General features: G+C 38.9%; 1 protein-coding gene across 4 annotated transcripts; it reads right to left on the bottom strand.

The window, feature by feature from the left end:
* On the bottom strand, nt 1-27760 carry LOC122326145 (SH3 and PX domain-containing protein 2B-like). Of its 4 annotated transcripts, XM_043220837.1 has the most exons (15): nt 27485-27760; nt 23938-24018; nt 16192-16267; nt 14357-14433; nt 10433-10524; nt 9573-9598; nt 9370-9405; nt 7587-7721; nt 6502-6603; nt 5202-5288; nt 3774-3891; nt 3489-3685; nt 2949-2995; nt 2278-2403; nt 1-2168 (listed from the first exon to the last, which is right to left on the bottom strand). In XM_043220837.1, exons 1-15 carry the CDS (start codon nt 27554-27556, stop codon nt 720-722), a joined length of 2721 nt encoding a protein of 906 aa, XP_043076772.1. In that variant the 5' UTR covers nt 27557-27760; the 3' UTR covers nt 1-719. The 4 variants fall into 4 exon arrangements, with proteins under 4 accessions (XP_043076772.1, XP_043076773.1, XP_043076774.1 ...); XM_043220838.1 differs by lacking the exon at nt 9370-9405 and having other exon boundaries at nt 2-2168; XM_043220839.1 differs by lacking the exon at nt 5202-5288 and having other exon boundaries at nt 3-2168.
* Between the last annotated feature and the right edge of the window lie 233 nt (nt 27761-27993).

The raw sequence follows: 27993 nt of genomic DNA, 5'->3' as shown, positions 1-27993 counted from the left end.
GAGGTATTCTGTACGATTGGTACTGCAAAAGGGGCTGTTTTCTCAAATCGGTTTTTGCGAGAACGTTCATGACTAATCTACTGTGAAAACCAAACTAGAAATGGGTGCCGCTGTTCTGTAAACCTTAAGGCCAAGTGTTTGTTTCCGGTTTCTCCTCGTTCTTGTCCCTTTACTTATCAGTTCTACGCAAAGTCTATAAAAAAGTGCAGACTGAAAACAAACAAACAAAAAAAGTCGATAAATATGCAACATGATTCCTGTAGTGTTAGAAACGAGAAAGCAGACCGATTTCTGCGAACTAAAAGCTTGCACGGATTCATATTATGCGTAATATTGAATTTCGAATTCGAACGAAATTTCAGCGCTGCTCAGACATCACGGTTTGCATAATCTACGGCAAAAGCACAGAGCGCTTTGCATATTATATCGAGGCACAATATCATGGAGGCTGCAAAAAGTCATTTATATATTGCTAGTGACGTAAACCTTCGGCGATACATATAAGGTTTGATTAATATAAGGATGTTCAGTGCTAACATATGAGAGCACACATGGTTTCCCCCCAAAAGGGAAATGAGTTACAAAAAAGCAAGCAAACTAATTATTATGGCCTGTTTGAACTTGCAAAAGATGTAATGTCATTTTTTTTAAAAAAAGGTACCCATAAATAAAAGATGTTAATTAAATAAGTTTACTTTAGGCAGCCTTGTCAAGAGGACCTAAGGTTTCTTGGTCAGGTAGTTGGAAGGGATCCAGCCCTCCATCACTGGCCCATCGCTCGCATTTTTACAAAACCACCAGCCGTTGGTACTTTTCTCCAGGACTTCGAAAACAGCGCCCTCTTTAAAGCCAGGCGTCTGCTCGTCTCCTTCAAAGTCTGCTACAGCTAAGAACAGCTCCTCTTTGGCCGGCTCCTTGATAAGAGGTGGGAGTTTGTCTCTCGGTGGTCCTGGTTTTTCTGTCTTAATGAGGGGCTTTGGTGGCACTGGGACCTTGGCCTTGGGTTCCTCCTTCTCCTTGTCTTTGGGTTTTGTTTTGGGCGGCGGGGGTCTGCTCTGAGGAGGCATGGTCGGCTTGGCTTCTGGCAAGTCTTTTTGGGGAGCTTTGGTGTCTGTAGGACTGGCTGGCTCAGAACTTTTCTTTGGTGGAGGAGGTCTTCTAGGTGCTACAGAAGGCCTCTGGGGAGGCTCTTTGGGGGCTGTTGGTGGCGGTGGTGGTTTAGTTGTTTCGGATGGGTCGTGGCCATTTTGTTGTTTACTGGGGGGTTTTGAGTCTTCGTTTGTTCTGCCGTTATTCGGGGGAGTGTCACTCTGCTGGTTGGGATCACTTGAGTTGGCACTGAACTCTGGAGGTTTAGACGGACGAAGCTTACTCCGAAGGTTTGTGATGTCTAGCTCATTCTTGGCCACTGGCTCTGGTTTGGCTGCAGGGGCGGGCTTTGGTCTGACCACTGGTTTGGGCTTGAGAAACGGAGCTGGGCTGGGCAAATCCGGCTTGTCTTCTTGTGAATCTACTTTGGGTTTGGGAGGCTGCTTGGCCACATGCTTTAGGTTGAACTTTTTCACCTCCTTGGCTGAGATGTTGTGGCCACACTCCAAGCCCATCTCATTGCGCAGGTAGAGCTGCTTGTTCTTCTCCTCCTTCTTTATCTCTGGAGGTTTGTCTGGTTTGACAGGAGCTGGTTTTGGGGTCACCAATGGGATGATGACCCCTGGGGCTGGTGGTTTGGGTGGGAGGGGTTTAGAAAGTTCTGCTTTGGGTTTGTCCTCCAGTTCCAGGCTCTTGTTGATGGATTCTCTCCTTGGCGGTAAAGCTGGCTTCTCTTCAGCCGTGGGTGAGGATGGGGGAGGTGGTAAGGGTCCTGAAAAATGGGGGCTGCCTTTAACTACATTGGGCTTCCATTCTCTCAGCTTGGACCGGGTGGAGAAATCAGAGTTTGATGAAGGTTCATCTGGTAGAGGTTTGGACCAACTATTCTCAGAGTTGGTATTGTTGCTTGAGGTATCTTCAAGCTTCAGTTGACCCATCTCACCAGGAAGCGGGGCCAAAAAGTTAGGCCTAGAGGCATTGCTAGTTTTCTTGTATTTATCAATGAATGTGACTGGAGCCCAGCCTTCTTTTTCATCAATTTGAATGTACCACCAGCCACTAGAGTTCTTCTCAATGACCTGGGAGTATAAGATGCAATATAAATGTTGAGAAACGTGTGGAATATTCTGATCTGTTCATTTGAGAGCTAGTCAAAAAAGTCCAAGCTTTGCCTCCTCTTATACTCACTTCAACTTTCACTCCTGCCTGGAAGCTAATGCCATCCGGGATAGTCGTCTGAAAGTCAGCTATGGTGTAATACTCCTCCTCTACTTGTGGGGGCACTGGAGGCTTAGGTAGATTCACACCTCGTGGCTAAAATAAGAGATAGGCAAAGAGTTAGACTGTCTAATCTTGTATGCTTCTCAATCCCCAACCCAAGGGTCACCAGACGCTGTCCTGGAGGGCCAGTGTCCTGCCGAGTTTAACTCCAACTTTAATCAAACACACCTGAACCAGTTAATCAAGGTCTTACTAGGTATTCTAGAAAATTCCAGGCAGATGTGTTGAGGCAAGTTACAGCTAAACTCTTCAAGACACCGGCTCTTCGGGATCAAATTTGGTAACCCCTGCTCCAACCAATCAAACTCAACCATCATCAAAATTAATTAATCCTCTAAATCAGAGGTTCTCAACTCTGGCCTCAAGGTCCACTTCCTGCAGAGTTTAGCTCCGATCCTAATCAAACACACATGAACAATCTAATCAAGGTCTTCAGGATTACTAGAAAGTCACTGGTAGGCGAGCCAAACTCTTCAGGAAATACTGAAATAAAAAAAAGAGAAGCACCTCCCTGTAGAACCTTGAAGAAAGAATTAAAAAAAAGATTTGAGAAGCAGTTATAAATGATGACCCCTTACTATTGTAAGATCCCGGCGTGGTGGAGGTCTCTGTCGTGCTCCTGCTTCTGTAGAAGAGAAGAGGGAAGAATTTAGAGTTTTTTCTTTTTGCTGTTTCTGTTAGGGTTGGCCAAAGTACATCATCTGAATATTTATTTGATGCTGTATACCCTTTCTGATCCAACCCACCACTGAGAGCGCACTACAATCTAGTATCTAAATGGAGCTAATTAGGCTATTATATTTTTTGAATGACACAACTGGGAATGCTTTAGTATTATTTTTACCTCATAATTAGCCCGTAATTAACTCTCTACAAGTGGCAAATGAGAGTAAAAATTTTGTAGAAGAGGTTATTAAACTATCACCAGTTGGCCAGTAACTTTTATGAATTCCAACGCAATGTTCAAAGCGATAACTCAGGACACGCTGTATTGACTGCTGTTCCGTGAGTGCCACCTACTGTCAGAGAATGAATCTGCATTCTCTGCTATGCAGCATCATTTGAATACTTGAATACTTGTCATTTTTTAGGCTATAAAGGATTTTTTTTTTGCTTACTGCGCTTGCTTTCTGAAAAGGGTGAAAATCGGTCGCGCTGGTTCTCCTTGTTTTCTTTGTTGGCGTTCTGTTGTTTGCAAGCCACATCGAGGTCATTAGTACTGGCATGACCTGGAGCGCCAGCAGCCATCTTCTGACTGAGGATATCAGCCTTCTTCAGATACGACGCCGGGGCCCAGCCCTCTTTTCCTTGGTATCTGTTGGGTAAAAGGGACAATGCTGTAAGAAAAAGCCTTTTAAGTACTTTTTCTGAGTACTGTTGAGGACATTTGCATTTGGTTTTACCTGATCTTCCACCAGCCTTCCAGGTTTTTCTGAATGACCTCAACAGTCATGCCTCTCTCCAAATCTATTTCATCTTGATCGCGTGCAGAGTATGGGTATATCGCAGTGTACTTTTCCTCTGGGGATATGAAAGGGACGTTCAAAAAATTAAAAGTGAAGTTCACGAATAACATCCAACCACTACAGCCCATTTACCACTTATGTTTTCTTTAGGAAAATGCAATAACGTTCCACTAAAGCTTGACAGCAAAAAACTGTTCAGTTGCTTGAAAACAATGACATTAATACATTTATTTAGAAGGTTTATTGAGCTTACCATGCTGTCATTGTTTTTCAAAAATAGTTGAAAACATGCAGTGGTAAATTTGATGTAGTTTAACTTTTTAAATGGCTGCTTGTAATCTGCATTTGCTCTGTCTGTTTTAGGTTTTTGATGAATAGCAGATGAAGGAGGGTGGGGAGGAAGATCTGATCAGAGACTCGAAATATTGACAGCATAAGCACATCTGCTGGGAAGACTGATTATTTTCACATGCTACCAACATAATCACAATCTAAACATAACATGGGTCCACCGGGTTTGATCGTTTAAATGCTTACTTAGATGAAGTTCTAAGCCATAAAAAAACTAGCTTGAACATTATTCATTTGTTTACTTTTGCTTTTCTCCACAGTTCATATATTTTGTTCATACTGTTCAGAATAGGAAACGAAAAACTGTGTAAAACTGTGTGAATAAATGGGTCATTCCAATTTATTTCTGATATAATTAACATAATACTAGACTGAACAAGCTATATCACGTAATGCATCAGTTTGAGTTACACGTTAAAGTTTAATTTCAGCAAATTGACATGTTTGGGCAAAAATAATATTTTTTTTTTATTGAGTAAAAAGCATATCAAGGAACAGGAAATGAATCCCTGTGGCTCTTGGTCATAAATTGAGGTCTTATGAAGCAAAACAATCAATCTGTGCAAGAAACTAAGCATTATTCACAACATTATTGATTGAATCACCAAGGTGCACGGTTTCAAATAATAAAAAAAAAACTCTACAAACTCTACTTTTGTTCTACAAAAGTCTTCAAAATACTGTATGGCCTGAAATAACAACAAATGTTAGTTTTTGGGTGAACAATCCCTTTAATCTGTTGAAATTGTGATTGTGTCGCTCATTTATATTTGGAGCTTCCGTCATGCATCAGTCAACACCATGTCATTCACAGCGACATTTCATGTGCTTCTGCAATTCCATTTGCAAACCAGAAATTAAACGTGAAATGAAAGTATTTAAAAAAAGCTACCAGTGTCACAATTCCCCGATTCGTGCTGTGGTCAGTTCTACAAGACTTCCAGCGCATGCACCACATGCAGGGCTCACACATGCATGCTTCACAATAGAGTGATAAAGTGCTGTGCTCTCCACCTTGACCAAAGCCTGTGCTGAACAGATCCCCTAAAGTACGCCGGCGACCAACGTGCCTCGGCAGTGACCAGAATCTCCGGCACACTCCAGCAGAGAGCAAGCAGACACAGGTCAGGTCTCTTCATACTGGATATACTAGCCTACCAGATATCTACTCTCTGCCATACAGTGCAGATCTTAGCAGATTTTAACCGAGAATAACTCTAACCTTCTCATCTCTCTTGCTATGAGAAACATTGTATGATTTTTTGTACTTATGTGATGTTAGGGGGTTGTAATATTTTCCCGTCTGGTGTGTTCTGGATAGGGTGTTTGATAAGGGTGTTGTAAGTCTTTATGGCTCAGCAAGGTTCACAGTCAATTTTTTCACCCAAACAAAGTTCTTCATATAATGCAAGTGTACAGGACGTTTTAAATTATAGTAATTTTAAGTAATTAAAAAAATAGTTCACCCAAAAATGAAAATTAGGGCATATTTTTGCTCACCCCCAAGCCATCCTAGGTGTATATGACTTTCTTCTTTCAGAGTTTTTGACAAATTTATCCTGGCTCTTCCAGTTCTGGCTTCTTGAGTGACGTATGAATCAACTCATCGGGTCATAGGTCAGCCAAGAAGCCAGAATGGAAAATAACCGGAAGTCATGTATTTACGTTATAATTTTAATAAAGTCATATACACCTCGGATGTCTTGGGGTGAGTGGTTTATGCTGTCATTTTTATTTTTGGGCGACATATTCTTTTTAATCAGTTTTCGGGGGTCATTAGAGGATATTTGTTCCACTTTCAAACATGCACTCCCTTTCATTTTGACCGGTTTCTCAGAGGACAAGTCTTTGAGAATCATTTTAATCATCTAAAACAAGACAAACACTGAGAGAGAACTGTCTTTACAGTGTGATCAGAAGGAGACTGTAAAAGCTTAATCAATTTAGTCCATTTTCTATTGGGTAACACTTTATTTTATGGTTGGATCTATCAGTAGCATGCATATTACTAGAATATTAGCCATTTATTAGTGATAGTTAAGTGCATATTATTCTATGTGACCTTATTCTACATCCCTAGTCCTACACAGTACCTAAACTTAACAAGCACCCCAAAAAGAGTTTAAACTCTTGACAAGCAATGAATGGCTGACTTCTAGTAGTCATTCTTATAGTTTCCGGATATTAAATTAGAAATGAGCATTAAAAAAAACACACACTTTACTTGTCGAGATCCCAAATCTGATTTTATGTTGTTGTTGCAGACATTTGATTAAAGTAAGAGGAACATCTGATGACAGGCAGGACTCTTTACCTTCTTCTGCTGGGAGCGAGAAATCATCAGGATCATCCTGAGCCTCCAGACATGTGGCTGGTACCCAGCCCTGAGCGTCCTCGGTGCTGACAAACCACCAACCTGGGAAATCAGACGGAAAAGAAAGAAAATTAGAGGAGGGTGAGTGATGATGACAGAATATTCATTCAATTAATTTAACAGCACTCTACCACCGCTGAGCCCCCCGAGGTCTGGGCCTCATATTTTTTCCAAGGTATGCTATATAAAACAAGTTGTGAAAGATTATTAACTCTACTTTGGTGCTTCAAAGATTCTGTGCAGTGGCAGGAGAGACAACTTTTTATTAGCTGTGCTCGTCATTTAATATTTCATAGATGATGCATGATATAATCAGGGATGCAAACTGACCTTTGTCAAATTTTGCGTATATTTTTTACGCATATAGGCTACGATTTGCTTAATTGGTAATTATCAATATGATGAGGCAAGAGCTGGTTTTTGAACATATGAATGCAATTAATAAACCAAAATTAGCTTTCCTGGTAGCCTTCAATTCACACACAAACACACACACACACACACACACACATATATATATATATATATATATATATATATATATATATATATATATATATATATATATGCATACATATACACACACACACTTTTCAGCATTTGCATGACTCTGCTTGTCTGTTATTGCATGTTTCAGGGACTTTATTGCAACTTTTATCATTTAGCCAGTAGGTGGCGACAACCGACGATCTTAGTGAGCAATTTAAAATTTAAAATGAAAACTAATAATAAAAAGTAACTGCAATTTTTCCTCAGAACTGTGAGTTTATAAATTACAGTTCTGACGAATTGCGTGTCAAGTCAGAATTGTAATAAAGTCTTTTGCCTCAGGACTTTAAAACTACCACCGATGAGTAATAAAGTCCAAAAGATAAACTTGCAGTTTGCAAGAAAAATGTCCGATCTGTTGGGTACAAACACAATAGTGGGAAAAAATGTTGTTTCCGTCATGCAATTCTGACTTTCTATATTGGGTAAATAATGCAATGCATGGCGTGACGGACAATAACAGCGAAGGCTCGTACCGGACTCGTTCTTCTCGATGACCTCCACCATCTGCCCCACGTACAGACTGATCTCAGAGCTCTCCTGCTTCTCGTAGTCGGTGACGGCCACGTACTGGTCCAGCAGCAGCGGGTCGGCGGAGGACGAGTCTCCTCCTGAAGAGACACACACAGCTATGGACGGCTCTCCTGGTGTCCCAGCGCCACCACGGGAGAGGAAAGAGGCAAGCGTGACGGGAAAACATCAAAGCTGGAAAGCCCCAGGGTTTAGTGCCGGGAGTCTTGCAGGGAAACAAACCCACGGCTAACGTGGAAGAGACTGGAATAATGGAAAAGTGGCTCGTTCCAACGGCTTTCGATTGTTCTGCAAAGCACATTTACTAGAGTCTAACGTAGTTGTGCGTGATGATTAGTTTGGTGATCCGTACAAAATCATTGAAGCAGATACGGTTTCAGCTGAACTCATCTCTGTGAATGATTTCATGAGGGTCTCCCAAAAATACCTTACGCGTGTGTTTACACCTTAAAGTTATATCACACCCAAAAAGGAAGTTCTATTATTTACTCACACTCATGTTGTACCAAACCTGAAAGATTTAGTCCTAAATATTTAGACTGCTGCTGTGCTTCAGAGACACTAATGAAGATTTTTAATGACACCTGAGAGACGTCCACTCCATACGACCAAAACATCTCAAAATTAATATTAAGAAGAGCTTAAATGAATGCATTTGTGTGTTTGAGCCTTTGTTTGCCATATTTTACGAGCGCTGTGTATTTGCGCTGGTTGGTGCTTGTACGATAATAAAGTTAATAATTAAATTGGTAACACTTTATTTTACGGTTATACCTATTAGCACGAGTGCTAATAGAATATTATCCACTTATTGGTGCTAATTAAGCACATATTAATGCCTTATTCTTCGCGACTTTATTCTACATCCCTAATCCTACACACTAACTAAACTTAACTACCACACTAAGTATTAAGAAGCAGAAAAGTAGGTAATGATTGAGGGAAAAGTGCTAGTCAATAGTTAGCGAGTGCTACTAAAGTGTTCTAGTTAAACCTGTTCATTGTGTAAAGTGAGTTCTAGTAACTTATTGAATTAATGAAGTTTTAGTTGTGCAAACTTGAATAAAAAGGCCAAAAATCTCAAAAAGAGAAAGTAGATAGACTTATTAGTAGAGTATAAGTCATATGTTTGCCTCACTTTCCGTAGAATGGAAGAAAGAAAGAAGAAACGGCATGAAGGTGAGTAAATGTAAAAGTTTACTGCAGACACGATTCCTCTCATTCTTTTGAAATCATTCACAGACAAAGTGTCATTTCTACTGAACTCAACTCAAAAGCTGCACATTGCCTAAAGCATTTACGATTTTAATGACAAAAAAAGAGCCCTGACTAACGTTTCAATCGCAAGGTTGAAGAGAGAGCACAACCAACATCAGAGAAGTCATCCAATGTGTTGCTAGATATTTTGTAAAACGAATATGGCTACTTCGCATCTCACAAAACATGCCAGAGCAGGCACATTTGAACCGTTAGGGGCGCTAGGCGCTGCTCTCTTATACCTTGTGAAGAAACGGTGAGCGTTAACCGCAGCTAAAGACCGTTACCAAACACACTACTGTCTGCTAACTCGACTAGGTCCTCCGGTAAACCACCACCACCACCACACCGCCATGCACATCACACAGGGACGGAGCACAAAGCCGAGCCCTTGCCCACCTAAGAGACGGCCGCAGCGCACCTCGAGGGCTCACACACACAGAGCACGGCTAAGCAAGTATCTGTTACTACCTCTCTTTAGGAAAGAAGTCGCTCGCTCCACAATGCCTGATGAGGGAACACGAACGAGAGCTGGAGTGAGGCGGAGGTGGGAAACGTTCGGGTAACAAAGAACGAAAGCATCCGTAGTAAAGGGTGAGAAACCCAACGTTTATGAAGAGCGTGGTCAGCAGAGGGCACACTAACCACGGACAGATCCGGCAAGATTGGCTTACCTGACTTCTTTTTTCCACTGGGTTCCCTGGAAATGAACATATATGCAAGTTAGACAGGCGTCTTCTTGGCCATCTTTTTTTGATTCAAAAATTAGTTTATATAATATATGCATGTGTACTCTGCGTGTTTATTATGCATATATAAATGCACACATATGCGTGTATATATTTAAGACAAATGTGATATCATTGATATGTATTTACTTCAATTCGTAAATAATACAAATTTAAATAAATATTTTCAAAATGTATGCTGTATGACTGTGTGTATTTTATATTTTATATATATACATAAACAACACATCACACACACATAAAATATAAACAAAAGCTTATTTTGGCACGATTAATCACAATTAATCTTTTGCCCAGATGTTTTTCTTAATATAAAGACAGTTTTAGAACCATGTTTGTCTTATTTCAGTGCAATTTATAAACTACTCTAATTGTTGCAATTACGTTTTTAAATTCTGTTTTTTTTCCCAATTTAATTTTAGTCAAAGTTTTAATAATTTGTAGGTTTTTTTTTTACAATTTTAACTTTTAAAATATATATATTCTTTAATATATGATTTTATTGCTAATATCTTTTTAAGCAAACGTGTTGTTATTATAATTTAATTATTACAATTTTATTCAGTCATAAGTATAAATTGGTGTCTGTACATGACAAGATTATTCATTTTGCACATGTTTTTTTTTTTAAATCTAATTGTTGACTTGGTGAGCTGTCAAGGCTAGTGGCTATTTATTTAGATTTATTGATTTGTTACTCAATCTCTCAATATAAATGAAGTTATTTACTGATTTTGCTGTGTGTGTGTGTGTGTGTGTGTGTGTTGCATGGAGCGTAAACGTACTCTTTTGGTGGATTCAGGTCTTCAGGACGCGTCTCAAAGAACACACGCACCTCCTCGCACTGAGAAATATACACTGGCAGCTGGATCAGGGCCTGAGGTGGAAAATAACATACACATTTATGTCACACACTCAGAAGCTGCTGATAAGATATAAAGCCTAAACTACAATGGGTTTCTTCTACACAAACATATTTTTACCACCCAAACGCTGTCTTTATAGCATCGCACGCAAAGGTCAAATAAAAGCAGAGTCACATTTACACCAAACAGCAAGTCATGCATTTCTTCATTTATTTGATGCATAATCACGGACGTCATGCAGCGCTCTGATATGAGGGCACGACACGAGGGCAGATGGGCTGTGCTTCACTCAGCGCCGAGAGCAAGCTGTTTCTGCTCTTCAGATCCAGCCCCTCGTCTAATAAAGCTGCGTGTGCCTCCTGGCCGACAGAAGATGCTTTTTGCCATTGTATGTTTTGGCAGAGGAGCTTTAATTTAATAAAGCGGAGTGCTGCTTCGGTGTCCTTCAGACGGACGTCCCTTCTGAGTTATGACGGCTGACCTGACTGGAATATTAAAACTCGCACGCTCGGACGCATCTGCTCAGGCTGCCCTTTTCTACCCCGGCTTTTAGACCGAGCCCGGGACGGTTTCTCACAATCGCTTCTGACTCGCCGGTTACTCTCGCAATTGAGCGCGGTGCTCAATTCTCTTAATGAAAGGGGTGTTTTGAATGCTTGTTTTAGTCAGAAACAGGACACTGCTGATGACTGCTCTGAGATTGGATGGATATGGATCTTATTCTTTCACAGATGTGCACGGATGGATGGCTCCCCAGGGTTCGGCACCTGACCTCCCGCTCATTAGCATTCCCTGAAGACGCTGCTATATGGAGGCCGGCCAATTAGAGTAAATGCACTCTATTGGGTGGGTGCATTACCTTGATTGTTTTATGTGTGTGTATGTGGCAGAGAGAGAGATGAATGTTTGTCTATATCACCCCAGAAGGGCACGCCATGCACTGTGTTCATAAAAGAAGGGGATTGTTCACTATACAGTACATACTGTACTACTTACATAACGCCATATTCTGCGGCAATCAGTTGTCCTTGTAGTTTAATGACTGCTTATTCATGTGAAATTTTCATGTAAAACCAAATTAATTCATTAAAATATATATATTTTTAACTTTGTATTTGTGGGAAACTGTACTTTTTTTCTCCCCTAAAGAACAAATAATTAATTTCAGATTTTCAAAAAAAGTAATGGCTAATATGCCTTATTTTCAAGCCAAAATAACTGAAAACTATTGGTTCCATTCACCCAACAGAACAAACGCTGTATGAAACACATGACCTCCACTGAAAAACAAAAATCCAAAAAATAAATACATAATTAATCATAATAATATATAATAAACAGATAAATATCCTATAATAATATAATAATTAATTATATTAATAATAATAAATTAAATTATATATATATATATATATATATATATATATATATATATATATATATATATATATATATATATATATATATATATATATTTTTTTTTTTTTTTTTTTTTTTAATATATATATTCCCAGAATTGTGAGATGTTTGTTTAAATAAATACAAATATTTTAACACACAATTCTGACATTGTAGCACGTGATTGCAAGCTTTTATTATGTACTCCTGACGAAAAATTGTGATTTTACCTTTTTATTGAATGGTGGAAACAAGCACCCATACTACTCAGTATGCAATTAGAATGCAACTCTAGAGAAATTAGCTCATTTGTGTCTTAAGTCTGAATTATTAAGGCTAATCAGATATCTGGGGTTCAATTAAACTGTCATTTATTTCCACTAAAGAGGAATTACTGTAAAACAATGAAATCATGTTATTTAACCCCGAACACGACAGGACTGATTCATCAGCTGACGATGACACCGCTTGTTTACGGTCGACGTTGAGGAAGTGAGAGGGGCTTGAAATTACTGGAACTGAATGGTGACTTTTAGACGTTGTCAAAACAGCTGAAATCCTCCTTGGCAGATCATGACCGCTCACGCAGGCACCCTCGGAGAAAAAAATATTTTGAAAAGCAGTTTCCTTTAGAAACAGCCCTTTAAAAAGTCAACAGAAAGCCATGATGTGCTGACGAAGGCTAACTCAGCGCAGCTCCAAACCCCAGCCCTAAAGCAGACAGCACGCTGCCAAATCTGGATTCCTGACTTCTTTTTCCCCTCTTAACCCTTCCACCAAAAGCCTGACAGTCACTTAAGACGGAACAGTCTTTTATGTTAAGGAAATTCAATTCACAGCGCAGACCACCGCAGAAAACCTGGCTCGGAGCGGTGGACTTTAATACACGATCTCTCTGAAGTTAACCTACTTCTACTTTTTCACTCTGAAAAGTCTCTATGAGGTTCTTATAAAAGGTGAGCTTGCTGGAAGCCAAGACGTACATTACCATGTCAAAGTCTGGAGCCACTAAAGATACGGATGCTTTTATTCAGCGAGGTGTATCAGTGTATTCGAGTATATCAAAAAACGACAGCAAGCGCTTTTTAAACGTTACAAAATATTGCTACTTCAGAAAAAGGCTAAGAATCCTGAAATATGGCAAAGTGCTTCCACATTTTATAATTTTTTTAAAAAATCAACTATATAAATATCAGCATATTAGGATCATTTCTGAAGGATCAAGGATGCAAATGCAGCTCTTATCACAGGAATAACTCTGACTGTACTAAAACATAACGATACGACATGACACTAAATCCAGCGACTCTGCTTTGAAATGTGTTTTCCGCGTCGGAATGTCTGTTTTTGTTGTGGTCTGTGTGACTCCGCCCACTGCCGCTTTATCCAATCGTACCTGACAGCCTGGGTTGCCAGTTGGTTTAAAACACAGCCATTGAAGACACCGAATGACCGGCGTCAGATATCACAGATCGTACAGACCTAGAAAGACACGACGTCCAGAGGCTTATTAAAAGTGTACGACTCGTCACCTAACGTCGTCAGTTGCTCTTGTTCCTGTCGCATGTCCTCAATCTGGCAACCCGCGTGAGCGCCACGCAGAGGAAGGAGGTGTGAGAAACAACACTCTCTAATAATCTGAATTTGGACCGCGGTACCCACTAGCCGTCCAATATCACACACACACCGCACTTTTAAAATGCATTCAAATAAAAAACGTTTTAAATTAACATTTCATAACATTGCAGGCAGCAAGTATTAAAAAACAAACAAACTACCCTGACAAAGTCAATGTTTAGTTACAAGACTGTGAATATTTATGCCTTTTAATGTCACTGATATACAATACCTCCATGTAAAAACCTAAAGTCACGGATAAGTGGATAAGGGCATTTCTTAACATAAAATTTTGATGATAATCCGACAATCTTTGAATAATATCAGACTTTAAATGCAAAATATTTCAATTGTACCTGAAGTATACTATACAGTATAACTTTAGCACAATCAAACATACTTCTACCTATAACCGTACTTCCACTCAATTAAACGTGCGTCAAGTACAAAATTTAGTTCTTTAAATTGATCAGACTGTAGCAGTTATTTTATATTAAAATTGCAGGGTATTTTGCATAAATATGAATTCAAACAAATTGTATTAGCGTGAAATTAAAGGTATTTCAAACACAAGTATATTTACATGCTATTAGGGGCAGCAGACTACTGAGAAACATGGCCTTTTCTACTGGAAATGAGCAACTTCTGCTAAATTTCTCCTTTTGGGTTTAACTGAACCAAAACAGTCCCAAGCGTTGAGTAACGAACGGGCAGATGTTTATTCAGGGTGACTTCTGCAGCATATCGTAACTAAAAACATGATACGGTTCTCATTTTCGTGTGTGAGACGAACGCTAGCGACAGGTGAGATGTTGTTTTCTAACTTACCCTACAGTACTCATTTATGGGTTTCAGTCGTTTCATGGCCACGTCTCGGATATGGCTTCTTCTGAAGAGGATCTTGCCTGCAAGGAAATCAAGACGATCATCATCTTCATTCTCTAATTCATCAGCACTCTTTACAGGGCTTGAAAGGCAATTTAGGGAAGCTTTTGGGAATGTCCCTTCATGCTTTATAACCATTTTATCAGATGCTGGAAGACCACAAGCACGAAACTTGCCCAAACAAAGACCGTGGCCCATAAAACAATACCAAGAAATGAACACAAATGAGCCTCTTAAGTTTTATGAGTCATATCCTGCTGAACTATAACCATATACTGTGGTCCGTTTTAGCTGAATGAAGTAAAAATATAAAGCGAAACATGTGGGAAAACAACAAGACCGTCCCACCCAAGGCCCCGGGGTCGTGGGCTTTTTTAGCAACTGCGCATTCAGAAAAATGTGGTTAAAAACACCTCGGTGTGTGTGATGTGGTGCGTGTGTGTGTTAATGTGCAACAAAAACCCCGCTCACACTGTATGAAATCAACTACTCAGGAGATTCTGAGGTGAGGGACTTTTTATCCGTGCAGACAGGTTACGGTATGATAACAATTAATTGCAAAATCTAAATGAATCTCTCAACTGAAGCAATTATGGTTCAACTGGAATTTAAACTGACTGAAGGTCTGTTCACAGCAAGACAAATATTTTAAGCAGTAAGCACTTCAAAGTGAACGAACAGCCGTTAATGCATCGGTTGTAAATTACAACTTTTGTCTGATTAGTTTTGAAGTGCTCAAAAGAGAAATTTGTCTAAAAAAATTTCCTTTCTCTAACTTCCTGTCTATAATAAAGAAGAAAAGGGGGACTTAACAATCTTAAGTTTACAATTATAATTAATTTGTATATTTTACTAGTGCTGTCAATGATTAATTGCATCCAAAATATGTTTTGTTTACATAATATATGCGTGTGCTATGTATATTTATTATGTACAAATACACACACACAATACACATTGATAATATTTACACGTGTATGCATTTACGTAAACCTAAATATATGCATGCATGCGTTTGTATTTATTTATACACACAAAATGTACCCAGCGTACAAAAACTTTCATTTTGGATGTGATTAATCGTGATTAATCCTTTGACAGCACAATTTTGTATTTTTATGGTTAATTGAAAAACGGCATTATCTTTATACGCCTAGTACAATTCAGGTAAAGACTGATCAAATTATTAGAACATGAATTATTTTTAAAGCAGGTGAAAAATGGGGTTCTCCAACCCCAAATCATCAATGAAACGCACAAACATCTTGTTAAAGACTGCTGTCAGTAGACTGATCTGTTTTAATGGACAACTGATACAGTGCAGTCTTTAATGAGTGTGTTTGCAAAGCTCACTAATGGATGTAGAATATACTGCACGCGATGCTCAGCTAATTACAGGCGTTTCTGTGTAGACTGTGGACAAAGTGCTGCGTCAGTGAGTTGAGACAGTGGTTAAACGCTTGTAAAGCGCTGGTACGTAAGACGACATTCAGGTGCTTGTAGACGGTCTGATCCACGAGCAAACAATCCTTGCAGGCTGCTTAATTACAGCCAGGTGTTCAGTCTAAACCAATAACACTCCGGACTAAGCCAATTCTGCATATACATGTCATGAAGCCAATCCATCGTGCTGGAGGTCTACGATCTCTGTCCAATCATCTGAATGCCAGACGCTCAGTATGTGATCTGAAATCTGGTGGGTGCCAAAAGAACTGAACTGAATTTCCGTTGACTTTGCGTTGTGTGCATAGAAAGGGGCTTTCTGGAACGATGTTTACCTGGTAAAAAGGGAATGATTCTGCGTTTTGGATCCTTCTGTCCGCCTTCCACGGGGAATTTATCCAGAAGCTCCATCTGCAGAACAGTGATGATGAAAAGTTTAACATCGGTTTGCAACGGCAACTGTGGATGAGGAGCAGGATTGACAGGAGAGTGAAAAAGCACAACTGAATGTGATTTTGCAGTAAAGCACCAGCGGCCGCTGATTATAATGCATTCAACAAATGCTCGTTCCCCCTCCTTCCCGATCTGTGTGCGTGGCCTGCTCTGCATAGACACACTGACATAGTGGAACATTTTATACTCCGGTCCTGAATGCCCCGTAACGCTCACTCGCAGCTATACGTTATTTTCATTTGCTGGCACCAATAAACATTTTCCTCCCATCTGTGGAGTTTTGGTTACAGGTCTTTATTTCAGGCCAAAAGCAGCTGTGGACCAATGAAATCACACCTGCGTCTTTCCAAAGAGCAGAGCTGAAGTAGATCATACGTGCATTTTACACATTCATGCACTGATGACTATAGCAGAGCTCAAATCCAGCAGAGCCGCTCTATACAATCAGGTCCTGAAGTATCTGTGCACGCATGTGAAAGAAAACAATCAAGATGTGATTTGATGGCTTTACTTTAAGCACTGCATGACTGTAACACAAAAAAACGACTGTAGTTCTGAAGACCCGTGTTTACCCATAATGCAATAGTAACATAGAGCTAACCAGTGAATAAATAGGTGACATTTCTGCATAATGTTGACCTCCTTTGAACAGTAATTCTGTAATTCAAGTAGATGAACGTGATTCTGGCAGCATTATGTTGGTTCTTACACTTAACACAATGAAATCAGCGGCGATAACAAGGTTAATGTTTCGAACATCCCTAAACTTGACCCAAAAAACCAAACAATACAGTTAACAAAAGGAAATGTTTGCCAAAGCAACCGTGCCATTTCAGATCACTTTGCAATACAAGATCAATGCTGTACCGGGTGCGCTTTAGAGCACATTTACTATATTTTGGAAAAGCCATAAACAGCTGGTTATATGATGCAAATATCAAAATATATCAGTTTACAAAACATACACTACAGTTGATTTGAGGTCATATGAGTCGCAAAAAACGGTTTATTAACTGATAATCTGCTCCTGTGATCACAAGCATTGTGATGGCGTTTAATGGCGTCTAGTATTTATTTCAGCCGGAAACTGCTCTAGTTGTATGTATATGTTTTTGTAGGTTTGCAGAATGGTAGGTTGGTCATTTACGTCATTAATTTTGCTCAATGACTTAATGAGTCGCAAAAGTCTGAGGGGGACTGATGTAATGTGTCTGATATGAAAGTGCATTTAAATACGTGACATAAGTACTTTAATAAGTAACAAAACAAAAGCGACACACTGAATTAGCTCGTGGTTTTTAACATACACTTTTGTTGTAAACACCAAAGGCACGCACACATTTAAAGACCGAACCTCAGCGGTGCCTTAGTTCTCGCTCATGTCTGTTTCGAGACTAATGATGAAGCGAAGGCATACGTCATCATGCCAGACAAAGCTCTTACTGTTGTCCGCTCATTTATTAAGCTGAAGAACAATGTCTTCTACTGTGACTCAGCACCATCAGAATGACGGCACACAGATAAAACGCTTGATTTCCGCACAATGAATGAGCTGCACGGGTCCATAACAAAGACTGTTTTGAGGTTGCATTTTTTTTGCTGCATATAACCGTATCCACATTTTTCTAATAAAACTTGACAGCTTCATAATGCACGACTCCAGCGTACAATGCATGTGGGCATTTGATAAATTGCCACATAAATAGCCTCTATTGTAATGGCGCTATTTTACGGTTACGTCTTATAATTACACAAACAGTATGCACACTACCTGTCAAAAATTTGGACACCTGCTCATTCATTAGTTTTGCACATTTTATACGCTGCTATTCAGTTGGCTTGTTCGGTTTAGTCTCACATTAAAGTGTGTGCTCGAGACATGAGCAGAAGCTCAGTTAAAGCATTGAAGGATTGCTCCTCGAGGAGAAAAAACTGCTTCTTCTAGGAGACAGATTTGTCTGGATTCTTCATCTCTTGAGAGTAAGTCAGAATAAGTCGGCAAAAAAGTCAGCACACGACTAAAACAACTTCGCAGAGAGTTTGACTGACAGGCGATCCGACCAATCACAACACAGAATCTGACTTTTTAGACAAGAGCAGGATTAAAGGAATAGTTCACCCAGAAATGAACATTCGCTCATCATTTACTCCCCCTGAAGTAGTTTTAAACCTGTATGAATTTCCTTGTTCTGCCCAAAGCAAAGGAAGATTTGTAAACCGTTATGGTTCACGAAGAAAATATATACTATGAAAGTGACCCGAAACAGCCTGATTACACACTTGTTTTTAATCTTCCTTTGTGTTCGTCAGAACAAAGATATCCGTACAGGTTTTGAACTATTCGAGGGTAAGTGAACGATGACTGAATTATGATTTTTGGTGAACTGCTTCTTTAACATCGGTTAAAAAATGGTATCAGTCGAAACAAGATCTCCTCTGATGTTCATTGGTGTTTATTTTGTGCTTTATCTAGCAAATAGGAAGAAACGGGGCTTGTACTGAAATAAACACACAACAAATACGACAGCGGTGAGAAAACCTGATCTTAGTGAAGCTTGTACAAGATCAGCACTCCGTCACGTTCATGCCAAGTCTTTATGCATTAAACGGTATAGACAGTATAACAGTAATAACAATATTGCAAATATTATATGCAAAAATGGTTTCCGGTAGCCATCAACTTCCACTGGCTTCCAATAAAAAAATCAATTAAATGAAATGATGGAAATGAATGGTTATGGGCAATTGCTTCCCCACGTTCTTGTTTTGTGTTCAGTAGAAGGAATAAAGTCGTACAGGTATGGACCAACTTGAGGGTTTATCCTTTTTGTTTTATCCAGAGTCTCTCGAGCTGGTGTTTTGAAGAGAAGACAGTAAATCAGCTCTTAATCAGAGCAGCGGCCGTGAATGTGAGCGAGTCAAAGCTGCCAAGAACACGACTTTCTGATAAACCCATAGACTCAGCTCTTCTTGTGATGCGTCTGAAGCGACGAGCAGACACGGATGAGAATCACAGCCATACGTCCGAGCTCGTGTTCAGAGCAACATGCGGCTCAATTCATGATGATCACCATCTCAGAAACAGACATGCCTCAACATTTGTTTTGTGGCTAAATATAATTTGTGTCTATATGAATATCTTCACGAAACTGCTTGGCTGGGTGAAAGATTGGACTGTGAAAAGAAACGGCTTTTGATGCTATGCAACATCTTTTCCTGCAAATGTGTTCTTTGCAATGTTTTACTTTAAAGCAAATATTTTTGATGCCACTGTCATGCCGTGAGGGACACTTGAACATTACATTTAAAGTTACTATGTTTTAACATTTTAACACTGCGAATTGGTATATTTAAATGTGAAACAAGTGTCAATAAATCATATTTTAATTTTAAAATATGCAAATTCCACAATTATGTATCACCATTTAATTGAATGTATTAACATTTGTATATTTATTCATATATTCCTCGGTGTCACACCTTTGGACTCTTTTTCTTGCTGTTCCCTACTTTTCGTTGCTCCTAATTTTCTCATTGTGTTCAGGTGTTTCGAGTTCTGTCAATCACGCTGTGTATTTAAGTCCAGTGTGTTTGATGTGTGTGTGTGTGTGTGTGTGTGTGGTTATTTTCTGTCTGTCTGCCTGCCTATTTGCAACTATATTGATAATTTTGTGTTTGGAAGATGAAAAGACTGATTTAGTTGCGTTCTCGTTTAGCGCTCCTTCTCTCGTAAACAGATACTTCTATATTTTGTATTTAAAGTTGACTTTCATTAGCGATGTCAAATGATTAATCAACCACATCCAAAAATATAATAAACTTGTATACGCTGTAAATTTATTAGCTATGCATGAAAACTAACATGTATGCATTTAAGAAAAATATGTTACGTTTGTACTCTAAATATAATTATAAACATTATAAACATATAAATGTAAGTATTTTCAAGTGGGTGCATTTGCATATACTTAATAAATATATGCATAATGTAAATGGAATTTTTTTGCATGTGATTTATAGCAATTAATCACTTGACGGCACAAACTTTAGTCTTTTGCACCTATTTATTGTTCCGATAGTGTCTCAAAACATTACATTCAATTATACTCGGGGCAGTTATTTTAAATTTAATAAAATGCTACGAAAGAGTCAGTTAAAACTCGCAAGCCCCAAACGTGTGGTATGAATGAAAGTGTGTGTTTCCCCCGTTTGTGAAGAGTTACGAAACATCACAACCACATTCAGAGAGCTGTCGTAAGATCCTCTTCAGTGCTGCGTCAGCGCTAGAGTTCCTCAATAACACGGGGAGAAAAAAAGCAAAGAGTGAAAGGAACGGAGGGAGAGCTGAGGAAGAAGCCATTAAAAGCAGTCACTAGGGGTTAAAGCAAAAAAAATAAAATAAAATCCTGAGCCTGAACTTTTTTCCGGGACGGGGAGAGGAGGGTCCAATGATTTTAAGATCTAAGGATATTGTGGCAAAGTTATAGCTTTCCTTATTCAGACTGATTTTCTTTGTTCCACGAATATAAGGTTGACCTAAAGAATAAACACTTATCAACATGAGATGAGACAAAACAGATACTTGACTCTAATGACATGTTCAATGACACTTAATTATAAAAAATGTAACAATGCATTAGTATTTTGAAATAAGTGAACTAATCTAGGGCTGTAACTATGATTATTTTGGTAATCAACTAACAAACCAGCCTAACCTAGTAACTTCAGGATGACTGATGAAGATAATTGTCTCCAATAAAATATCAAAACCATGGTTTTAATGAACAACGCTTAAAATACAAAGTAAAATACCTACAGATAATGCATTTTAAAATCACACAGTCTTTAACTTACTGGTAAAGGACTTGTTCTGGCGATCACATCGTTCTTATGGAGATGATTACTCTACGAACGTCTCGTGTTTATGAGATCAAACTATTCTGATGGGCTAGTAGTGTTAGTTCGCTCTGCTCCTCAGAGAACTCATTGACTCCAAAGTAATATCGTTTTTTTTTTAAACGTATGATTATTTTTTTCCGCACGTCGGAGATCCAGAGCGGTGCTGGGAAACTTTAAGCCCTGAATCACAGGAGAAAGACGAAAAATATCGATGCACGGCCTCCAATGAAGTATTTCATACGCTTTCTTTTGAATCCCGTCACAGGAAAACCAGTGACCGGTGCTTTCTATGAACTGAAAAGGAAAATAAATGAGCCGTGGAGGTTCTTATTTTATTATAATTGTAATTCTGACAAATCGGTCTGGGCACTTAAACTTCATCGAGGCCAACTTCTCAAGGATTTAACAGCTTTTCATGAAAGCAATTTTTGTTAAAATTATATAAGGTGTGAAGAAAAATAATAAAAATGTTATTTTTCAGATTTTATTTTTTAATTATATCACTTTGCAGCTAATGTTTATATATATATATATATATATATATATATATATATATATATATATATATATATATATATATATTTCCTCTACATTTACAAATTTATGTTATTCCTTTACCTTTGTGTCTGTATTTTTTTTATGTAAAAATATGAATATTAATACTACATAATAACGCATATTTATACTGATGCACAATAGATCAGGACGTTAAATAGCAGCAAATATTACAAATAATTCGAGGAAACATTTACGGACCTATGAGCTGGGTGTTCGACGAGCTTGTATTTTTCCACACGGCTCAGATTTCTGTGGAACTGCCCAGCGGAGAAAAGCTCCGGTAATATTTTCAGGAAGCTGTGGCGGAGCTCACCGCAGGGATTTCTGAACATTTGTACAAATTTGGTGAATAGCTTCAGTTGTGCGGAGCGCTTCTAATAATAGTGGGTTTCCGTTCTAAACTGTTTGCGAGGAAGATTCAGCAGAACACCTTCGTCACAGGAAGCACAGGCCTTGAAGTTTAACGCTTTGATCTGTGTGTTCAGCTGATCTCAACTCATACTACTTTTACATTATTAATATCAATCAGATTAAACATGCAAACTCGTCTATGATTAATCATCATTTATAAATCAGTGTCATTTCAAAAGACGACTAATTGATAAATCAAATAAATCCCATGCTCTGGTTTAATTAGGGCATGATTAAATACATTCCTCTTTTTTGTGTAATTACTAAATTAATTAACCCTTTACATGAACAGCAGTGCATTGAATTGCATTCAAAATAAAGGTTTTGTTTTACATAATTTATGTACTGTGTATATTCGTCGCACACATACAGTATATCATAAAATACATTTTCACATGCTTATATTATTTATAAATCTATTTAATGCATAAAACAACCTATTTTTCTGAAATCTATGCGTGCATGTGCTTGAATTTATTTCACAATATGCACTCAAATATTACCGAAACTAAAACGTTTATTTTATTTTGGATGAATCATTTGACAGCACTAACTAACAGCGCATGAATAGAAGTCAGGAAAGGAAGTGGTGGAAGCTGTGTTTCACTAAAAGATCTGATCCTCTGTACAGTGATATTTCTGAAGGATCGCAATGAACTGCTATAAAGACAGTAAGCTCTTCTCAAACAAACCGAAACAACCGTAAAAACACCAAGCACTTAGCAACACTTTCTTTGTGTGTTATTTTAGGACACCGTGGTCGTGGATGAGATGTCGTTGCACAACTCATGAAGTTTCTGATCAAAACAGGAAAAGTCTCAGTCATCAGTGACCAGGATGATCAAACATCACCAGACCAGACCAGGTTACGGCCGTACTGTAAAGTGCACACTTCAACCAACAGGCCCACGCTAGTTTTTAGTTTTCAGTATTACTGCATGCACTTTTCTTTAATATGACAAAGCTAAACGAGCGGACAATTAAATACTGCCTATCCAAGGCATGGCTTCGTCACGAGCCGCAAGTGGATCACAAGACGGCTTTTATTTTGAAAAGCTACACTTCAGAAGTTGGCGCTTCCGTCAAATGCATGTTAGGAGCCATTATTATAAAGTTCTCTTAGTAGCTCATGACACACACAGCCTCTCTCACTTTCGAATATATGCTCAAATCACTTCACCACAAAACACAAAGTCACACAATAAATAGTTTTAACATGAAATAAACACGAATGAACATCAAAAGGGCAGATTCTGCGTTACGATTGGTCGGACCTCCTGTCAATCAAACTCTTGGCAAAGGGGTATAATAAGTCGTGAAAGTACCAAAAAGTACCAATAAATAAATAAATAACCCTATTAACAAAAAACTAATTTGTGACTGTTATATTAATAGCCATACCTTATACTTATTATTCATCAGCGTGTCATATTATTACAATTTGTGTGTGTGTGTGTGTGTGTGTGTGTTTGGCGACAATTTTTGTGACATGAATTTGTTTTGTTTGTCTTTAAAAAAAGCAAATGTACAATTATTATGTAATTGGGGGGCCAAAAAGAAGAATTAGTATTATGTTGTGTCCAGTGGCCAAAGCTGTTGAGCTACCAGTATGACGACTAGCTCGTCCCATTGACTCAGGACTGGCATTACATCTTCAGCGTTTCATTGGCAAAGAAAGGCACGCTTCTACTTTAAGACTAAAGGACGCCAATATTTGCTTTATCATCCCAGTGTTATACTGGAAGAAGCTCAAAACTCACCTGAAGGTCGAAAAATTTACTGTAGCGCCTGAAAATGATCTCAGTGCTGCCGTCAGACCACGCCACTTTGATGATGTAAACCTAGGGTTAAAAAAGAAAGAGACTTAGTTAACCCAGATTTACAATTAACACACACACACACACAGACTCACACACCTTCTACGATAACTACATCAGTTATTGACCCTCATCGTTCCAAACCAGTGCTTAGTGTTTTTTTCCACGCAGCTTCAACGAATGAAGACCGGAGCTCTACATCTCTTCTGAATCCAGAGCTCTGACTATTATTGAATATGTGTTTATGAGAAAAAAAAACTACGTGAACATTTTGTGAACAAACGTTCTAGTTACTCATCGTTTCAAAAATTTGTTTGCAGCGATTAACAGCCAACTGGAAGAAAACATTTTCACCCCGATAACTAGTACAAAACAGCTTAGTTACCTTGGACTAGTTTACTGGAGTCTAAACAAAATACATTTAAATTAAATTAAATTAAATAATGCAAATGCAATATTCAACTTTGGCAGCAAAATTTGGTAAGGGAGAGAAAACGAAAAAACAGGTTTGCTGTGCATGGTTTGTATAGCTGCCCAATTTGGCCAAAATATGATCATTATGTATCAATATTAATAAATATTTTTAAATAATTAAAAAATATTCATATCAGTAATATGACTGCTGCTACTACTACTACCTATACAATTAATAATAAAAAATTTAAAATAAAATAAAATGAGAAATAAAAAAAAGATCACTATTTTAAAATTGCTAATATTTCACTGTAAAATGTTGAAAAATAACATTTATAATTTAATTGTAAATTTTCTTTTCAAACACTGAACCATATTTTGACCAAAAAAAATAAAAAATAAATCATTTGATAAAAATGTCTTCCAAGTATGGGAAGACAGCAGCTGCGTTCTTAGCCATTTTGGGTTGATTTTGATGATTGTGTTTATTTTCTCCCTAAATATGAGCAAACGTGATAGAGATGCTTGTCTTAGATTCAACCGTTCCAACCAAGTCAGTTCTTGCCCGTCTGTCCCTAAACAGTTAAAAAGCTGACCGTTCTGACATGAAGTCTGCTTTTTCCTCCTCCGTCTCTAGTAGAGGGGGAAGGGAGGCTTTGGTTCGTATGAGAGAGGGCCGTCTTCAGCAATGCTTTCTTTTCTCAACGAACGGCCTGCAAGGATTCCCACACATCTAGAAGCAAGGGCCTTGTATTGATCAGTCTGACTCAAGCCATGTTTTATAGAGCGTGTGCCGCAGGCTATTAGTGATGTTTATAGCGATCGACGTCCCTTATCACAATGTGTTCTGCCAGAAAAACACTAGTTTTCTCAGGACGATGATGTTTGTAACGACCGGGTCGGCGGAAACCGGTGGCTTTATTATTTTAAAACGACTGATGCATGCTGACTGGAAATGCAGTAAGCAGAATTATGACTAAAATAAGCTCGTGATGTGAAGTCAGCCTCCGTTCCAGGAGCTCGGCATCAAGGTCAGGGCTTAGATTCCCAGGAACACACACACACACACACACACACACACACACACACACACACACACACTGGCAAAACGCATAGCTGCAGTTCACCCTGGATAAATACGACCGTCAGATGCGTTCGTTTGAGGGGGATTTTCCAGCCTCGCTTCTGCTCAGATGGCACGCATTTCTCATTTCTGACAGTAGATGCTGATGTGAGTTTTCCAGCCGGCGTGCTAAAGCAAGCGTCGCGGATCCTTCCGGGTGGGATAACGCTATGTTATGGCTTTAGGGCTGATGTTCACAGAGCGCAGGTCAACTGTTGCTGGCTAGGATGAGATTATGTGTCGTTTACATTTGCATTCCAGCCTTTGTTACAGGTTTCATTTAGTTGCTAGTAAACACAACACTATGAAGAAGATACTACAACCCCATCGGGAAAGGTTTCATATACGTTCAAAGCGCTTAAAACCTCACAGGGCCGGTAATTTATGTAATTAAATTGTAATCAATGAGAAAAAGAAGCTAATTCAGCTATTTGGTGTATTTTTACTTTTCATTTAATATGAATTGCATTGCATTTCTGAATACGAAAATATTTCAGTGCTGACATTCTTATTCAAATATCCATGTTTTTGTGTGTGTGTGTGTGTGTGTGTGTGTCTGTGTGTGTGTGTGTGTGTGTGTGTGTGTGTGTGTGTGTGTGTGAGAGTGTGTGTGAGAGAGTGTGTGTGTGTGTTTGAGAGAGAGAGTGTGTGTGTGTGTGTGTGTGTGTGTGTGTGTGTGTGTGTGTGTGTGTGAGAGAGAGTCTGTGTGTGTGTGTTTGAGAGAGAGTCTGTGTGTGTGTGTGTGTGTGTGTGTGTGTGTGTGTGTGAGTGAGAGAGTGTGTGTGTGTGTGTGTGTGTGTGTGTGTGTGTGTGTGTGTGTGTGTGTGAATAGATAAATAAATAACCCATTTGAAAAAATATGGTAGTGCTTTTGAATAGTATTATACTGTATATATTACAGCATTTATAACACTTAATGCATGCTAAAGCCTACTGACCAAATGTAAAAAAATACTTATTATACCTTAGTTTTACTACAGTAAACTGTAATGTATTGTATTGTAATATAGCCTATAATTGGAGAACACAGTACATTAAAGTACTACATGTGGGTTATATTACTATGTGTGGGAATAAAATGCATTATTTATTTTTTTTGAGTGAAATATGACTGGTGCACATATTTGTCAGGTTTAGTAAAAATCAGCTTCGCTTCAAAGTACAGAAAATATAAAAATATCTAAATACTGAGCCCAAATCAAACTGGAACTTTATAAGCTTCCAGAGGATGTCTATTTTGTCTCAAGCCAGTGGTTTATATCTATTTTTGCATTTTCTACTTGTAAAAAGTGCAATTACCGGTAATCTCAGGGACTCTCAACACTGGCCTCAAAAGACCATTCACTTCACATTCGTTCCTGCAAAGCATACCCAAACAAGCGTGTCTAGAAAACCAAAAAGTGATCTGCGAAAAGTTAAAGAAGATACGCTCAACTTGGGCTTTGTCAGGCTGGGATCTCCAGGGTTAGGGGTGTTGAAGGGTGTTTTAACTTTAAGGGTGTGGTGAACAGGACAAAAGGCCCTGAGAAACACGGAGGAGTCTCAGCAGAGTCCTCCAGAAAAGTTAGCAACCGCTCTTAAAACTCACTAAAACCTCGCTTACTGGGATTTATACAGGCTTGTGTGCTTCTAACAGACTTCGCCGTCTTTGTTACACCGATGCAGATGTGAAAACATCTGGACTGAGCCTGATACTACAGTATAGATGGGTTATAACACGCTGACTTTACCTGGCCCTCCAGCTTTTAACAGTGTACTGCAGCTGAACGGGAATACTTGTAAAATATAAAAATATCGACTCTTTTGGCGAGTCGTGCTGAAGTGTAACCCGATCCTCCCGATGGCATCTCCAGCCTTTGTTCAGACAAACCAGAAAACAACCTCCAAAATACACTAAGCGCGCTCGTTGCGTCGGGAAAAGTTGGCCAAAGAGCCTCGCGGAGGTCCACTTACATAGTGTTTGTTGGGGTTTCGTCTCTTTTGCACGTCTTGAACGGTCACTTCTTGTACAGTCCGCCGCGGCATGTTGCTGTAACCTCAGACGTCTGGATGCACTGTAGCGTTCTTTCCCGCGAAAGAAGATCTGGTCAAGTTTTCCGCATCGACTTCTGCTCATTCGCTTGTTTGTCTGTCCGTTTCTGCGGGTTTATAGTCCACGTCGGATTTCCTGCAGTCTGGACCGAGAGAACTCCCAGCCTATCCCAGCTCACCGACTCTAATTTAATTAAAGCCCAACGCAGTCGCGCGCTCTACTATGGGAACGCGTGACTCATGAATATTAAACACGTTCGCCGAATGACCTTAACTGATTGGCTCAAAGGCAGACGTCGGTAAGTGGGCGTTTACTAGCTGCCGAATTAATTATTCCATATATGGCGAATGACCAGCTTATGAATATTAACGAGAGTACGCGACTTGACGATAACCGGAATACTAAATTAATATTCATGAGTTAACCCTTC

Source organism: Puntigrus tetrazona, chromosome 21, assembly GCF_018831695.1.
Source record: "Puntigrus tetrazona isolate hp1 chromosome 21, ASM1883169v1, whole genome shotgun sequence".
In the NCBI taxonomy this organism is placed as follows: Eukaryota; Metazoa; Chordata; class Actinopteri; order Cypriniformes; family Cyprinidae; genus Puntigrus; species Puntigrus tetrazona.
The sequence above is the reverse complement of the archived record's forward strand: the minus strand, read 5'-3'. Positions and strand labels throughout refer to the sequence as shown.

Bases quoted from the DNA above. Each gene is read 5' to 3' on its own strand.
- LOC122326145 (XM_043220837.1), bottom strand. From the start codon at position 27,556: ATGCCGCGGCGGACTGTACAAGAAGTGACCGTTCAAGACGTGCAAAAG. The intron at 9,406-9,572 runs GTAAGCCAATCT...TTCCCTCATCAG, and splicing joins CAGTGGAAAAAAGAAGTCAG to GCATTGTGGAGCGAGCGACT. The intron at 7,722-9,369 runs GTAGTAACAGAT...GTGTCTCTTCAG, and splicing joins GACTTCTTTCCTAAAGAGAG to GAGGAGACTCGTCCTCCGCC.